General features: G+C 49.8%; 1 protein-coding gene across 1 annotated transcript in view; it reads left to right on the forward strand.

Moving 5' to 3' along the window:
- The first annotated feature begins 2,061 nt into the window (after positions 1–2,061).
- ccdc171 (coiled-coil domain containing 171) overlaps positions 2,062–18,013 on the forward strand; it is a 75,242-nt gene continuing 59,290 nt past the window's right edge. The window contains 9 exon segments of the mRNA XM_031793053.1: positions 2,062–2,182; positions 2,739–2,953; positions 3,161–3,338; positions 4,127–4,301; positions 5,126–5,304; positions 12,204–12,350; positions 12,716–12,808; positions 15,519–15,617; positions 15,723–15,784. Of these exon segments, the coding sequence (XP_031648913.1) occupies positions 2,796–2,953; positions 3,161–3,338; positions 4,127–4,301; positions 5,126–5,304; positions 12,204–12,350; positions 12,716–12,808; positions 15,519–15,617; positions 15,723–15,784 (1,091 nt within the window). The 5' untranslated portion in view covers positions 2,062–2,182; positions 2,739–2,795.

Consider the following 18,013-nt stretch of genomic DNA (forward strand, 5'->3'; position numbering starts at 1 on the left):
CAACTAGCCTACCTGGTTAAATAAAGGTGTTCTCAACTAGCCTACCTGGTTAAATAAAGGTGTTCTCAACTAGCCTCCCTGGTTAAATAAAGGTGTTCTCAACTAGCCTACCTGGTTAAATAAAGGTGTTCTCAACTAGCCTACCTGGTTAAATAAAGGTGTTCTCAACTAGTCTACCTGGTTAAATAAAGGTGTTCTCAACTAGCCTACCTGGTTAAATAAAGGTGTTCTCAACTAGCCTACCTGGTTAAATAAAGGTGTTCTCAACTAGCCTACCTGGTTAAATAAAGGTGTTCTCAACTAGCCTACCTGGTTAAATAAAGGTGTTCTCAACTAGCCTACCTGGTTAAATAAAGGTGTTCTCAACTAGCCTACCTGGTTAAATAAAGGTGTTCTCAACTAGCCTACCTGGTTAAATAAAGGTGTTCTCAACTAGCCTACCTGGTTAAATAAAGGTGTTCTCAACTAGCCTACCTGGTTAAATAAAGGTGTTCTCAACTAGCCTCCCTGGTTAAATAAAGGTGTTCTCAACTAGCCTACCTGGTTAAATAAAGGTGTTCTCAACTAGCCTACCTGGTTAAATAAAGGTGTTCTCAACTAGCCTCCCTGGTTAAATAAAGGTGTTCTCAACTAGCCTACCTGGTTAAATAAAGGTGTTCTCAACTAGCCTACCTGGTTAAATAAAGGTGTTCTCAACTAGCCTACCTGGTTAAATAAAGGTGTTCTCAACTAGCCTACCTGGTTAAATAAAGGTGTTCTCAACTAGCCTACCTGGTTAAATAAAGGTGTTCTCAACTAGCCTACCTGGTTAAATAAAGGTGTTCTCAACTAGCCTACCTGGTTAAATAAAGGTGTTCTCAACTAGCCTCCCTGGTTAAATAAAGGTGTTCTCAACTAGCCTACCTGGTTAAATAAAGGTGTTCTCAACTAGCCTACCTGGTTAAATAAAGGTGTTCTCAACTAGCCTACCTGGTTAAATAAAGGTGTTCTCAACTAGCCTCCCTGGTTAAATAAAGGTGTTCTCAACTAGCCTACCTGGTTAAATAAAGGTGTTCTCAACTAGCCTACCTGGTTAAATAAAGGTGTTCTCAACTAGCCTACCTGGTTAAATAAAGGTGTTCTCAACTAGCCTACCTGGTTAAATAAAGGTGTTCTCAACTAGCCTACCTGGTTAAATAAAGGTGTTCTCAACTAGCCTACCTGGTTAAATAAAGGTGTTCTCAACTAGCCTACCTGGTTAAATAAAGGTGTTCTCAACTAGCCTACCTGGTTAAATAAAGGTGTTCTCAACTGGCCTACCTGGTTAAATAAAGGTGTTCTCAACTAGCCTACCTGGTTAAATAAAGGTGTTCTCAACTGGTCCTACCTGGTTAAATAAAGGTGTTCTCAACTAGCCTACCTGGTTAAATGAAGGTGTTCTCAACTAGCCTACCTGGTTAAATAAAGGTGTTCTCAACTAGCCTACCTGGTTAAATAAAGGTGTTCTCAACTAGCCTACCTGGTTAAATAAAGGTGTTCTCAACTGGTCTACCTGGTTAAATAAAGGTGTTCTCAACTAGCCTACCTGGTTAAATAAAGGTGTTCTCAACTAGCCTACCTGGTTAAATAAAGGTGTTCTCAACTAGCCTACCTGGTTAAATAAAGGTGTTCTCAACTAGCCTACCCGGTTAAATAAAGGTGTTCTCAACTAGCCTACCTGGTTAAATAAAGGTGTTCTCAACTAGCCGACCTGGTTAAATAAAGGTGTTCTCAACTAGCCTACCTGGTTAAATAAAGGTGTTCTCAACTAGCCTACCTGGTTAAATAAAGGTGTTCTCAACTAGCCTACCTGGTTAAATAAAGGTGAAATAAATGCATAAATAAAACATTGCTTCACTCATCCATGTCTCTTCCCACTTCATAATTATTTTTTTTAAATCAATTTCAAATTACAACACAATAACAAATAAATATAAGACATCAACTACAAATATATGTTCTTCTTATGAAACAAATAAACAAATAATAAATAAACAAAAATAAAACATCGTCAACATTTTTATTGTTTACAAACCCCTTTCATTAAACGCGTCAGAGGGCCTGTTCAGCCAATCGGAGGGCTAGAAGGGAAGAGGGAAGTGACGTACGAAAACAAACGGTAAAGATGGCGTCAAATTCACAACGGATATCGAGACAAACATTTGTAAGTTCCTCTTTAAACGTACTCTACTTGTTTGTTACTTCATCGCCACCGGGTTGTATAAAGTCTAAAACATTATTGTCATTTCAGAAGTTCTTACATTTTTGTTGTCTAAAATGTACTTATTTGAACCGATCTCGACTATCGACCGTCTTGTTTCGGGCAGAGCGGTCTTGCTGGCAAGGCAACGTTAACTAAGCAACGTAACGTTCAACTCGGTTATCTCAAGGGTCTCTGACCAGCAGACAAACTATCAGCGGGTTTACTGTCAAGCCAGAGAGGGAGCTATCCGATATAGTTAGCCAACCAATGCCCAATCCTCTTTGCTTCAATACTTCGTTATTTATTTTCATTTTTTTCGTTTACCTGCGAACTAGATATTCTCATACTAGTGTGATCTATTTAGTTAACATTAACTAGTAAGTTAATAGCTGGCTAGTTTAGCTCATCGCCTTCACTTGTAAAGGTAAACAAAACATCATTGTGTTTCCAAGGTTACAAAATAGGCTTTTAGCTAATCAAATATTTGCATTATTGGCTGTGTAATATACACTCTCAGGGGACAACAGACTAGAATCAGTAAGTCTGGACAGAGTATCCTCTCTGACCTGACATTATGCCAACGGAAAGACCGGCGGCAGTGACTTCGGAGCGGCTCCGGCATCATGACCGACCCAGACGGAAGGACAGTGGGCAGTCCAAGCCCTCCCTGCGGGCCTCACACCCCCGATCAGCGGCTACTGCAGCCAAGTGCTGCGAGGATGAGATCAACAGGTACGGAGGAACCTTTGGTCTACCAGAGTACAAAATATGTTTTAAATGTAAATATAATAGTTATTTTTTGAGGTGATTGAATACACAGATAGACAGTTGTGTAAAGTCAACACATATTTAATGTTCATAGTTACAGATGCATGCCAATAACCTAGATGTTTACACACAGATACATGCAATTCTAACTGTAGTTTCTCTGTGTTTCAGACTGAAGGAGATCATCTGTGCTCTGCAGGCTGAGCGTCAGCAACAGCGCTCCAGGGAAGAGGAGGGGGACAGGCTGGGGGTTGTTGGACAGGAACCGCGGGGGCCCGAGGAGCTACGATGGAGGGTCAACCAGCTGGAGAGAGACAAGCTGGAACTAACCTCCAAACACAACGAGCAGGTACTGTAGACCTACCCTTACATTTATAACACAATATCAATACTACTGTATAATAACTACACAATACAATATCAATACTACTGTATAATAACTACACAATACAACACAATATCAATACTACTGTATAATAACTACACAATACAATATCAATACTACTGTATAATAACTACACAATATAACACAATCACACTGCTTTGTACAGTACCAGTCAAACGTTTGGACACACCTACTCATTCCAGGGTCTGTCTTTATTTTTGCTGTTTATCAACATTCTAGAATAATAGTGAAGACATCAAAACTATGAAATAACACATATGGAATCATGAAGTAACCAAAAAACTGTTAAACAAATCAAAATAGATTTTTAGATTCTTCAAAGTAGCCACCCTTTGCCTTGATGGCAGTTTTTCACACTCTTGACATTCTCTCAACCAGTTTCATGAGGTAGTCACCTTGCTGCTTGGTTCCTCAACTTCGGTGGTCGGGTTAGCAGGCTGCTCGGTGAGCTCAGCTTCGCAAATCGACATGGCGGTCCTCTGTTTCTTTGCTCTTGGCGGTGCCCAGCCATTTTCCAGAATAGTCCGATAGAATTATTCAGCTCGCGGCTAACAAAAACGTGTCTGGTGAAATAGGTGTTAATTTCCAGCCCCTGAGTGTGTGCTGATGGGATTTATTATGACGGCCCCCGTATGAACCTCTAGTTTGATACACATTGAAACGGGTAGGGAGCCGACTGGGACCGTCTGACAGTCCTATCACCCAACGTTTCCTCCTCCCTTCCCCTCCAGGTATCCTCTCTAGAGGGCCAGGTGGCCAGGCTGAGAGCAGCAGTGGAGAGAGGAGAGGCACAGAGACAGACTCTTGAGTATGATATGGCTGTAGTCAGGAAGGAGGCTGGAGTAGAGAGAAGTAACCTCCAGGAAAACATGGCTGCTCTCTGCAGTCAGAATGAACAACTCATGGGTAAGTAGTAATCGCCTGTCTGGATGGATCTTGTTGTTAGATGGTATATCTGGTCTGTATGTATCTAACCTAACAGTGGATCCCTCTCTCTTGTTGTTATATGGTATATCTGGTCTGTGTGTATCTAACATAACAGTGGATCCCTCTCTCTTGTTGTTAGATGGTATATCTGGTCTGTGTGTATCTAACCTAACAGGGGTAAAAGTGGATCCATCCCGAGATCTGTATATAATGACAAGATGCTCATGTCTCCCCCCTAACAATAGGAGCCCCAAATAAGCCCATAGAAACGCATTGGACAGATTTTGGGGAGAGTGAAACCTCTCGCTTCGCCTCTTCCTCTCTGATCTGTCGGAGCCCCCCCCAAAAAACTGCCTCAATGGATTATGGTCAATGTAGTTAATTATCACGTTTTGGCGCTGGACTAGGTTGAATATTTGCTTAATGAAAACTACAACTCCCTTCAGCCCAGCGTCTCACATAATTCTGGACATGATTTCTCTCTAGAGAAACGGCACGTTGGGCACACATAAAAACACAGAGCTAAAGGAAATTCAAGTCATTGAACCGACGTCAGTCAATGAGTTGTTTAATTACCAGAAAAATAAAATACATGTCTTAGTCACTCAGCACTACAGATTGATGTTGAGTATTTTAGTGTGTATTGATTGATGACGATGATGATGGTGTGAATGTCTGTATCAATGCTGTGTGTGTGTGTGTGTGTGTGTGTGTGTGTGTGCGTGTGTGTGTCTGTGTGTGTGTGTGTGTGTGTGTGTGTGTGTGTCTGTGTCTGTGTGTGTGTGTATCTATCCACGTGTCAGAGCTGCAGCAGAGAGTGTGTGTCCTTCAGAAGGCTCTGGAGATAACGCGGATGGCCCGGGAAGAGGACCAGCATGCATTGCAACAGGAAGTGGAGGAGCGGGACGGACTGGTGCTGAGCGCTAACACAGAGAATGATCAGCTCACCGCTGAGAACAAACACCTACATACCCTGCTGCAGGTAACACACACGCACACACACACCTTGCTGTAGGTAACACACACACCCTGCTGTAGGTAACACACACACCCTGCTGTAGGTAACACACACCCTGCTGTAGGTAACACACACCCTGCTGTAGGGAACACACCCTGCTGTAGGGAACACACCCTGCTGTAGGGAACACACCCTGCTGTAGGCAACACACCCTGCTGTAGGGAACACACTCCCTGCTGTAGGGAACACACACCCTGCTGTAGGTAACACACCCTGCTGTAGGTAACACACCCTGCTGTAGGGAACACACCCTGCTGTAGGGAACACACTCCCTGCTCTAGGGAACACACCCTGCTGTAGGGAACACACCCTGCTGTAGGTAACACACTCCCTGCTGTAGGGAACACACCCTGCTGTAGGGAACACACCCTGCTGTAGGGAACACACTCCCTAGTGTAGGGAACACACCCTGCTGTAGGGAACACACACCCTGCTGTAGGGAACACACTCCCTGCTGTAGGGAACACACCCTGCTGTAGGGAACACACCCTGCTGTAGGGAACACACCCTGCTGTAGGGAACACACCCTGCTGTAGGGAACACACTCCCTGCTGTAGGGAACACACTCCCTGCTGTAGGGAACACACCCTGCTGTAGGGAACACACCCTGCTGTAGGGAACACACACCCTGCTGTAGGGAACACACCCTGCTGTAGGGAACACACCCTGCTGTAGGGAACACACCCTGCTGTAGGGAACACACACCCTGCTGTAGGTAACACACCCTGCTGTAGGGAACACACACCCTGCTGTTTGGAACACACCCTGCTGTAGGGAACACACCCTGCTGTAGGGAACACACTCCCTGCTGTAGGGAACACACACCCTGCTGTATTTAACACACCCTGCTGTAGGGAACACACACCCTGCTGTAGGTAACACACCCTGCTGTAGGGAACACACCCTGCTGTAGGGAACACACCCTGCTGTAGGGAACACACTCCCTGCTGTAGGGAACACACACCCTGCTGTATTTAACACACCCTGCTGTAGGGAACACACACCCTGCTGTAGGTAACACACCCTGCTGTAGGGAACACACCCTGCTGTAGGTAACACACACACCCTGCTGTAGGTAACACACACCCTGCTGTAGGTAACACACACCCTGCGTAGGGAACACACCCTGCTGTAGGGAACACACCCTGCTGTAGGGAACACACACCCTGCTGTAGGTAACACACCCTGCTGTAGGGAACACACCCTGCTGTAGGGAACACACCCTGCTGTAGGGAACACACTCCCTGCTGTAGGGAACACACACCCTGCTGTATTTAACACACCCTGCTGTAGGGAACACACACCCTGCTGTAGGTAACACACCCTGCTGTAGGGAACACACCCTGCTGTAGGTAACACACACACCCTGCTGTAGGTAACACACACCCTGCTGTAGGTAACACACACCCTGCGTAGGGAACACACCCTGCTGTAGGGAACACACCCTGCTGTAGGGAACACACCCTGCTGTAGGCAACACACCCTGCTGTAGGGAACACACTCCCTGCTGTAGGGAACACACACCCTGCTGTAGGTAACACACCCTGCTGTAGGTAACACACCCTGCTGTAGGGAACACACCCTGCTGTAGGGAACACACTCCCTGCTCTAGGGAACACACCCTGCTGTAGGGAACACACCCTGCTGTAGGTAACACACTCCCTGCTGTAGGGAACACACCCTGCTGTAGGGAACACACCCTGCTGTAGGGAACACACTCCCTAGTGTAGGGAACACACCCTGCTGTAGGGAACACACACCCTGCTGTAGGGAACACACTCCCTGCTGTAGGGAACACACCCTGCTGTAGGGAACACACCCTGCTGTAGGGAACACACCCTGCTGTAGGGAACACACCCTGATGTAGGGAACACACACCCTGCTGTAGGTAACACACCCTGATGTAGGGAACACACACCCTGCAGTAGGGAACACACCCTGCTGTAGGGAACACACACCCTGCTGTAGGGAACACACACCCTGCTGTAGGGAACACACACCCTGCTGTAGGGAACACACACCCTGCTGTAGGGAACACACACCCTGCTGTAGGGAACACACCCTGCTGTAGGGAACACACCCTGCTGTAGGGAACACACCCTGCTGTAGGGAACACACCCTGCTGTAGGGAACACACACCCTGCTGTAGGGAACACACCCTGCTGTAGGGAACACCCCCTGCTGTAGGTAACACCCCCTGCTGTAGGTAACACACTCCCTGCTGTAGGTAACACATTCCCTGCTGTAGGGAACACACTCCCTGCTGTAGGGAACACACTCCCTGCTGTAGGTAACACACACCCTGCTGTAGGTAACACACACCCTGCTGTAGGTAACACACCCTGCTGTAGGGAACACACCCTGCTGTAGGGAACACACTCCCTGCTGTAGGTAACACACTCCCTGCTGTAGGTAACACACTCCCTGCTGTAGGTAACACACCCTGCTGTAGGTAACAAACTCCCAGCTGTAGGTAACACACCCTGCTGTAGGTAACACCCCCTGCTTTAGGTAACACCCCCTGCTTTAGGTAACACACCCTGCTTTAGGTAACACACCCTGCTGTAGGTAACACACCCTGCTGTAGGGAACACACACCCTGCTGTAGGTAACACACCCTACTGTAGGTAACACACCCTGCTGTAGGTAACACACCCTGCTGTAGGGAACACACCCTGCTGTAGGTAACACACACCCTGCTGTAGGTAACACACACCCTGCTGTAGGTAACACACCCTGCTGTAGGTAACACACTCTCTGCTGTAGGTAACACACACCCCGCTGTAGGTAAGACACCCTGCTGTAGGGAACACACCCTGCTGTAGGTAACACACACCCTGCTGTAGGTAACACACCCTGCTGTAGGTAACACACCCTGCTGTAGGTAACACACTCCCTGCTGTAGGGACCACACACCCTGCTGTAGGTAACACACTCCCTGCTGTAGGTAACACACTCCCTGCTGTAGGTAACACACCCTGCTGTAGGGAACACTCCCTGCTGTAGGTGGAACACTCCCTGCTGTAGGTAACGCACTCCCTGCTGTAGGTAACGCACTCCCTGCTGTAGGTAACGCACTCCCTGCTGTAGGTAACGCACTCCCTGCTGTAGGTAACACACCCTGCTGTAGGTAACACACCCTGCTGTAGGTAACACACCCTGCTGTAGGTAACACACTCCCTGCTGTAGGGACCACACACCCTGCTGTAGGTAACACACCCTGCTGTAGGTAACACACTCCCTGCTGTAGGTAACACACCCTGCTGTAGGTAACACATTCCCTGCTGTAGGTAACACACCCTGCTGTAGGTAACACACCCTGCTGTAGGTAACACACCCTGCTGTAGGTAACACACCCTGCTGTAGGTAACACACCCTGCTGTAGGTAACACACTCCCTGCTGTAGGTAACACACCCTGCTGTAGGTAACACACTCCCTGCTGTAGGTAACACACCCTGCTGTAGGGAACACACCCTGCTGTAGGGAACACACCCTGCTGTAGGTAACACACTCCCTGCTGTAGGTAACACACTCCCTGCTGTAGGGACCACACACCCTGCTGTAGGTAACACACCCTGCTGTAGGTAACACACTCCCTGCTGTAGGTAACACACCCTGCTGTAGGTAACACACTCCCTGCTGTAGGTAACACACCCTGCTGTAGGTAACACACCCTGCTGTAGATAACACGCCCTGCTGTAGGTAACACACCCTGCTGTAGGTAACACACCCTGCTGTAGGTAACACACCCTGCTGTAGGTAACACACTCCCTGCTGTAGAGAACACACACCCTGCTGTAGGTAACACACCCTGCTGTAGGTAACACACCCTGCTGTAGGTAACACACCCTGCTGTAGGTAACACACCCTGCTGTAGGTAACACACCCTGCTGTAGGTAACACACTCCCTGCTGTAGGGACCACACACCCTGCTGTAGGTAACACACCCTGCTGTAGGGAACACACACCCTGCTGTAGGTAACACACCCTGCTGTAGGTAACACACTCCCTGCTGTAGGTAATACACCCTGCTGTAGGTAACACACCCTGCTGTAGGAAACACACCCTGCTGTAGGTAACACACCCTGCTGTAGGTAACACACCCTGCTGTAGGTAACACACCCTGCTGTAGGTAACACACCCTGCTGTAGGTAACACACCCTGCTGTAGGGACCACACACCCTGCTGTAGGTAACACACCCTGCTGTAGGTAACACACTCCCTGCTGTAGGGAACACACTCCCTGCTGTAGGTAACACTCCCTGCTGTAGGTAACACACCCTGCTGTAGGTAACACACCCTGCTGTAGGTAACACACCCTGCTGTAGGTAACACACTCCCTGCTGTAGGTAACACACCCTGCTGTAGGTAACACACCCTGCTATAGGTAACACCCTGCTGTAGGTAACACACTCCCTGCTGTAGGTAACACTCCCTGCTGTAGGTAACACACCCTGCTGTAGGTAACACACCCTGCTGTAGGTAACACACTCCCTGCTGTAGGTAACACACCCTGCTGTAGGTAACACTCCCTGCTGTAGGTAACACACCCTGCTGTAGGTAACACACCCTGCTGTAGGTAACACACTCCCTGCTGTAGGTAACACACCCTGCTGTAGGGAACACTCCCTGCTGTAGGTGGAACACTCCCTGCTGTAGGTAACGCACTCCCTGCTGTAGGTAACGCACTCCCTGCTGTAGGTAACTCACTCCCTGCTGTAGGTAACGCACTCCCTGCTGTAGGTAACGCACTCCCTGCTGTAGGTAACGCACCCTGCTGTAGGTAACACACCCTGCTGTAGGTAACACACTCCCTGCTGTAGGGACCACACACCCTGCTGTAGGTAACACACCCTGCTGTAGGTAACACACTCCCTGCTGTAGGTAACACACCCTGCTGTAGGTAACACACTCCCTGCTGTAGGTAACACACCCTGCTGTAGGTAACACACCCTGCTGTAGGTAACACACCCTGCTGTAGGTAACACACCCTGCTGTAGGTAACACACCCTGCTGTAGGTGACACACCCTGCTGTAGGTAACACACCCTGCTGTAGGTAACACACTCCCTGCTGTAGGTAACACACCCTGCTGTAGGTAACACACTCCCTGCTGTAGGTAACACACCCTGCTGTAGGTAACACACACCCTGCTGTAGGTAACACACCCTGCTGTAGGTAACACACCCTGCTGTAGGTAACACACACCCTGCTGTAGGTAACACTCCCTGCTGTAGGTAACACACCCTGCTGTAGAGAACACACACCCTGCTGTAGGTAACACACCCTGCTGTAGGTAACACACCCTGCTGTAGGTAACACACTCCCTGCTGTAGGTAACACACCCTGCTGTAGGTAACACACCCTGCTGTAGGTAACACACCCTGCTGTAGGTAACACACCCTGCTGTAGGTAACACACATAGAAACGACGTGCCATTGGACTTCTGTTGTAAATATGTTTAAATATGTTTACATATGTTTTCATGAAAAGTGTTGGTTTGAAGATGGTTTAAGCGAAAGGTTTGCTGGTATGGCATCACCGTAATGGTTAAAACAGACATTCAGGTCAGTGTCGACTCCTGGTAGTTCAGTCGACTCCTGGTAGTTCAGTCGACTCCTGGTAGTTCAGTCGACTCCTGGTAGTTCAGTCGACTCCTGGTAGTTCAGTCGACTCCTGGTAGTTCAGTCGACTCCTGGTAGTTCAGTGTTAAGATTCAGCTGGACTGCCCTCTAGTGGGCATTTAGACTCCTGGTAGTTCAGGTTTAAGATGCAGCTGGACTGCCCTCTAGTGGGCATTTAGACTCCTGGTAGTTCAGTGTTAAGATGCAGCTGGACTGCCCTCTAGCGGGCATTTAGACTCCTGGTAGTTCAGTGTTAAGATGCAGCTGGACTGCCCTCTAGTGGGCATTTAGACTCCTGGTAGTTCAGTGTTAAGATGCAGCTGGACTGCCCTCTAGTGGGCATTTAGACTCCTGGTAGTTCAGTGTTAAGATGCAGCTGGACTGCCCTCTAGTGGGCATTTAGACTCCTGGTAGTTCAGTGTTAAGATGCAGCTGGACTGCCCTCTAGTGGGCATTTAGACTCCTGGTAGTTCAGTGTTTTAAGATGCAGCTGGACTGCCCTCTAGTGGGCATTTAGACTCCTGGTAGTTCAGTGTTAAGATGCAGCTGGACTGCCCTCTAGTGGGCATTTAGACTCCTGGTAGTTCAGTGTTAAGATGCAGCTGGACTGCCCTCTAGCGGGCATTTAGACTCCTGGTAGTTCAGTGTTAAGATGCAGCTGGACTGCCCTCTAGTGGGCATTTAGAAGGCAAACAGGACACAGTAAAATACATTCATTTGGTGGGCTTCGATCAAAACAGTCACAATGAGAATTTGTTGTTGTTGTTGTTGTTGAATATTAACCCTTTGTTAACCCCCTCCCTCACACCCTCTGCCCACTTCTTCCTCCCCTCCCCTCACCTCTCCCTCCCTCACCCCCCCCTTCTCCAACTTCTCCCACCCTTCCTCACCTCTCCCTCCCTCACCCCCCTCTCCCACCCTTCCTCACCTCTCCCTCCCTCACCCCCTCTCCCCCCCCTTTCTCCAACTTCTCCCACCCTTCCTCACCTCTCCCTCCCTCACCCCCTCTCCCCCCCTTTCTCCCACTTCTCCCACCCTTCCTCACCTCTCCCTCCCTCACCCCCTCTCCCCCCCTTTCTCCCACTTCTCCCACCCTTCCTCACCTCTCCCTCCCTCCCTCACCCCCTCTCCCCCCTTTCTCCCACTTCTCCCACCCTTCCTCACCTCTCCCTCCCTCACCCCCTCTCCCCCCCTTTCTCCCACCCTTCCTCCCCTCACCTCTCCCTCCCTCACCCCCAGGATCAGGAGCAGACTCTGCAGGAGCTGAACAGGAGGATGGGGGAGGTGCAGAGAGAGAGGGAGAGAGACGGGGAGGCACTACGACGTCAGACCAGCGAACTGGGCTACATCACAGAGAGAGAGGAGAGAATGAAGAAAGAACTAGAGGTGAGGGAGGCAGGGAGAAACCAACAGAACCATCCTAGAGAGTCAACACTCTAGAAACCAACATAGAACCATCATAGAGAGTCAACACTCTAGAAACCAACATAGAGAGTCAACACTCTAGAAACCAACATAGAACCACACTACAGAGAGTCAACACTAGAAACCAACGTAGAACCACCCTACAGAGTCAACACTCTAGAAACCAACATAGAACCATCATAGAGAGTCAACACTCTAGAAACCAACATAGAACCACCCTACAGAGAGTCAACACTAGAAACCAACATAGAACCATCCTACAGAGAGTCAACACTCTAGAAACCAACATAGAGATTTCAAATAGAGTGTGTTTGTGTGTTCCTCAGACCGCCCTACAGAGAGTCAAGACTCTAGAAACCAACATAGAGTCTGAGAGAGCTGCTCACCTGGAGTCTAAATTCAACTCTGAGATCATACAGGTAAAACACAGACCTCTTTCATGTGTAGTTGACCCCGTAGCTGTCCCCGTAGCTGTCCCCGTAGCTGTCCCCGTAGCTGTCCCCGTAGCTGTCCCCGTAGCTGACCCTGTAGCTGTCCCTGTAGCTGCCACTGTAGCTGTCCCTGTAGCTGTCCCTGTAGCTGTCCCTGTAGCTGACCCTGGGCCTCTGACCCTGTAGCTGTCCCTGACCCTGTAGCTGACCCTGGGCCTCTGACCCTGTAGCTGACCCTGTAGCTGACCCTGTAGCTTTCCCTGTAGCTGACCCTGTAGCCTTCCCTGTAGCTGACCCTGTAGCTTTCCCTGTAGCTGTCCCTGTAGCTGACCCTGGGCCTCTGACCCTGTAGCTGACGCTGGGCCCCTGACCCTGTAGCTGTCCCTGACCCTGTAGCTGACCCTGGGCCTCTGACCCTGTAGCTGACCCTGTAGTTGACCCTGGGCCTCTGACCCTGTAGCTGACCTTGTAGTTGACCCTGGGCCTCTGACCCTGTAGCTGACCCTGTAGCTGTCCCTTTAGCTGACCCTGTAGCTGACCCTGGGCCTCTGACCCTGTAGCTGACCCTGTAGCTGTCCCTTTAGCTGACCCTGTAGCTGACCCTGGGCCTCTGACCCTGTAGCTGTCCCTTTAGCTGTCCCTTTAGCTGACCCTGTAGCTGACCTTGTAGCTGACCCTGGGCCTCTGACCCTGTAGCTGACCCTGTAGCTGAACCCTGTAGCTGTCCCTGACCCTGTAGCTGACCCTGGGCCTCTGACCCTGTAGCTGACCCTGTAGCTGACCCTGTAGCTGACCCTGTAGCTGACCCTGTAGCTGACCCTGGGCCTCTGACCCTGTAGCTGTCCCTGTAGCTGACCCTGTAGCTGACCCTGTAGCTGACATTGTAGCTGACCCTGGGCCTCTGACCCTGTAGTTGACCCTGAGCCTCTGACCCTGTAGCTGACCCTGTAGCTGTCCCTGACCCTGTAGCTGACCCTGGGCCTCTGACCCTGTAGCTGTCCCTTTAGCTGTCCCTTTAGCTGACCCTGTAGCTGACCCTGGGCCGCTGACCCTGTAGCTGAACCCTGTAGCTGTCCCTGACCCTGTAGCTGACCCTGGGCCTCTGACCCTGTAGCTGACCCTGTAGCTGACCCTGTAGCTGACCCTGTAGCTGTCCCTGTAGCTGACCCTGTAGCTGACCCTGGGCCTCTGACCCTGTAGCTGACCCTGTAGCTGACCCTGTAGTTGACCCTGGGCCTCTGACCTATTAGCTGTCCCTGTAGCTGACCCTGTAGCTGACCCTGTAGCTGACCCTGTAGCTGACCCTGGGCCTCTGACCCTGTAGCTGTCCCTGTAGCTGACCCTGTAGCTGACCCTGGGCCTCTGACCCTGTAGCTGACCCTGTAGCTGACCCTGTAGTTGACCCTGTAGCTGACCCTGTAGTTGACCCTGGGCCTCTGACCCTGTAGCTGACCCTGGGCCTCTGACCCTGTAGCTGACCCTGGGCCTCTGACCCTGTAGCTGACCCTGGGCCTCTGACCCTGTAGTTGACCCTGTAGCTGACCCTGTAGTTGACCCTGGGGCTCTGACCCTGTAGCTGACCCTGTAGTTGACCCTGTAGTTGACCCTGTAGTTGACCCTGTAGCTGACCCTGTAGCTGACCCTGTAGCGGACCCTGTAGTTGACCCTGGGCCTCTGACCCTGTAGCTGACCCTGTAGCTGACCCTGTAGCTGTCCCTGTAGCTGACCCTGTATCTGACCCTGTATCTGACCCTGTAGCTGACCCTGTAGCTGACCCTGGGCCTCTGACCCTGTAGCTGACCCTGTAGCTATCCCTGTAGCTGACCCTGTAGCTGACCCTGGGCCTCTGACCCTGTAGCTGACCCTGTAGTTGACCCTGGGCCTCTGACCCTGTAGCTGACCCTGTAGCTGGCCCTGTATCTGACCCTGTAGTTGACCCTGGGCCTCTGACCCTGTAGCTGACCCTGTAGCTGACCCTGGGCCTCTGACCCTGGGCCTCTGACCCTGGGCCTCTGACCCTGGGCCTCTGACCCTGTAGCTGACCCTGGGCCTCTGACCCTGTAGCTGACCCTGTAGCTGACCCTGTATCTGACCCTGTATCTGAACCCTGTAGCTGAACCCTGTAGCTGAACCTGTAGCTGACCCTGTAGCTGAACCCCGTAGCTGACCCTGTAGCTGACCCTGTAGCTGAACCCCGTAGCTGACCCTGTAGCTGACCCTGTAGCTGACTCTGTAGCTGAACCCTGGGCCTCTGACCCTGGGCCTCCCAATGTGTTTTACTGGGGTTGGGAAGAAGGCAGAAGACCAATTTCCGTTCTAAACAAATGGACAATAAACTATGTATTATCCCTCTCCTCTCTCTCTCTTCTCCTTCCCTCCCTCTCTCTCTCTCCCCTCTCTCTCTCTTCTCCTTCCCTCCCTCTCTCTCTCTCCCCTCTCTCTCTCTCTCTCTCTCTGCTAACCCTCTGTCTCTCTCTCTCCCCTCTCTCTCTCTCCTCTCTCTCTCTGTCTCTCTGCTAACCCTCTCTCACTCTCTCTCTCTCTCTCTCTGTCTCTCTCTCTCTCTCTCTCTCTCTCTCTCTCTCTGTCTCTCTGCTAACCCTCTCTCTCTCTCTCTGCTAACTCTCTCTCTCTCTCTCTCTCTCTCTCTCTGCTAACCCTCTCTCTCTCCCCTCTCTCCGCCCTCTCTTTCCCCCAGCTGCGTATCCGTGACCTGGAGGCAGCTCTACAGGTGGAGAAGTGTAGCCAGGCTGAAGCCGTGTCCAGTCTGGACATGGTCAAACAACAGTTCAGAGAGGTGGGTAAACCTAGGCTAAGGAGATGGACCTTAACCCCACAACGTGCTCTCCATCGTTGTTCACTGTAACGCACAATAAAGTTGTGTTGTTGTATTCTACTGTAGGTGGAGCGAGCCTACAGCATAGAGAGAGACAGGGCACGGGACTCTACTGGCAGACTGGCACAGTAAGTGTCCATCCAAAATGGCACCCGATTATTTTTCTGGTTTGGACACACCTACTCATTCATGGGTTTATCTTTATTGGTACTATTTATTAGAGAATAATAATGAAGACAATTAAAACTATGAATTATTTTAATGTAACCTTTATTTAACGAGGCAACTCAGTTAAGAACTAATTATTATTTACAATGACGGCCTACACCGGCCAAACCAGGACGACGCTGGGCCAATTGTGCGCTGCCCTATGGGACTCCTAGTCATGGCCGGTTGTGATACAGCCTGGAATTAAACCAGGGTCTGTAGTCTAGCTACTTAGACCGATGCGCCATTCGGGAGCCTTAAATAACACATGTGGAATCATAAATAGCCACCCTTTGCCTTGATTACAGCTTTGCACACTCTTGACATTCTCTCAACCAGCTTCATGAGGTAGCCACCCGGAATGCATTTCTATTAACAGGAGTGCCTTGTCAAAAGTGAATTTGTGTAATTTATTTTCTTCTTAATGCGTTTGAGTTAAGCAGTTGTGTTGTGACAAGGTAGGGGGGTGGTATACAGAAGATAGCCCTATTTTGTAAAAGACCAAGTCCATATTATGGCAAGAACAGCTCAAATAAGCAAAGAGAAACGACAGTCCATCATTACTTCAAGACATGAAGGTCAGTCAATCCTGAACATTTCAAGAACTTTGACCCAGAGTTACCTCTGCTGAGGATAAGTTCATTAGAGTTCAGAGAATCCAACCCTCTCTCGCCAAGATGGCGTAGCAGTAAGTCGTCCTGTCGTGTCGTGTCCCTGTATATTTTGTTTATATTTTGTTTATTTTTCGTTTTTTTACATATTTTTCGTTTTTTACATAGCTATCCCTTTAAAAACATTTTGCTAAACCTAAGCTTCCAAATACGCTGGATCTTCACAACTAGCTATCTAGCTAAACCGCAACCCTGGACGATTACCCCTGGCTAGCGTTTCCACCCACTTAGCTTGAAGCTAGCCCGGCCTGCGCTACCACCGTAGCATACTCCTGAGCTACAATACCCGGGCCCACGACCGGTCTATCGATGTCACCGCATGAAGAGGAATAAACAGACTCACCCCATCGCGACGTCCCCCAAAGGCTAACTCTCTAGCCCTCGCTATCTCCCTGCTTGCTAATTCGGCCTGCTAACTGCTAGCTTGTCCAGCTCCGGTCCGCTAACTGCTACCTTGTCTAGCCCGGGCCTACAAACTGTTAGCTTGTTAGCACAGGCCTGCTAACCGCCTGAATCGCCGCGTCCCAAACGCCCACCGGACCCATATTTACTTTCTATCTCTTTTGACTTTTAATTTGTTTATACCTTCCGGAAACCTGCCTCACCCAATGTGATACGGAATCGCTATTATTTTTTATTTATTTTTAGAACACACTCAAGAACCTCCAGAAGCTAACCAGCTAACTAGCTACAAGCTATTTAGTCATTGTTCGTTTTTTTAACCTGGATAACACTCGCCAGTCCAGCTTCCCTTCCCCATCCACCGCTGCCCCCTGGACACTGATCTCTTGGCTACATAGCTGATGCACGCTGGACTGTCCATAAATCACGGTACTCCATTCTGCTTGTTTGTTTTATCTGTTGGCCCCGTTGCCTAGTCTACGCCATTTTACCTGCTGTTGTTGTGCTAGCTGATTAGCTGTTGTCTCACCTACTGTTTTAGCTAGCTTTCCCAATTCAACACCTGTGATTACTGTATGCCTCGCTGTATGTCTCTCTCAAATGTCAATATGCCTTGTATACTGTTGTTCAGGTTAGTTATCATTGTTTTAGTTCACAATGGAGCCCCTAGTTCCACTCTTCATACCCCTGATAACTCCTTTGTCCCACCTCCCACACATGCGGTGACCTCACCCATTACTACCAGCATGTCCAGAGTTACAACCTCTCTCATCATCACCCAGTGCCTGGGCTTACCTCCGCTGTACCCGCACCCCACCATACCCCTGTCTGCGCATTATGCCCTGAATATATTCTACCATGCCCAGAAACCTGCTCCTCTTATTCTCTGTCCCCAACGCTCTAGGCGACCAGTTTTGATAGCCTTTAGCCGCACCCTCATACTACTCCTTCTCTGTTCCGCGGGTGATGTGGAGGTAAACCCAGGCCCTGCATGTCCCCAGGCACCCTCATTTGTTGACTTCTGTGTTCGAAAAAGCCTTGGTTTCATGCATGTCAACATCAGAAGCCTCCTCCCTA

The sequence above is a fragment of the Oncorhynchus kisutch genome, linkage group LG16 (genome assembly GCF_002021735.2).
Source record: "Oncorhynchus kisutch isolate 150728-3 linkage group LG16, Okis_V2, whole genome shotgun sequence".
Classification (NCBI taxonomy): Eukaryota; Metazoa; Chordata; class Actinopteri; order Salmoniformes; family Salmonidae; genus Oncorhynchus; species Oncorhynchus kisutch.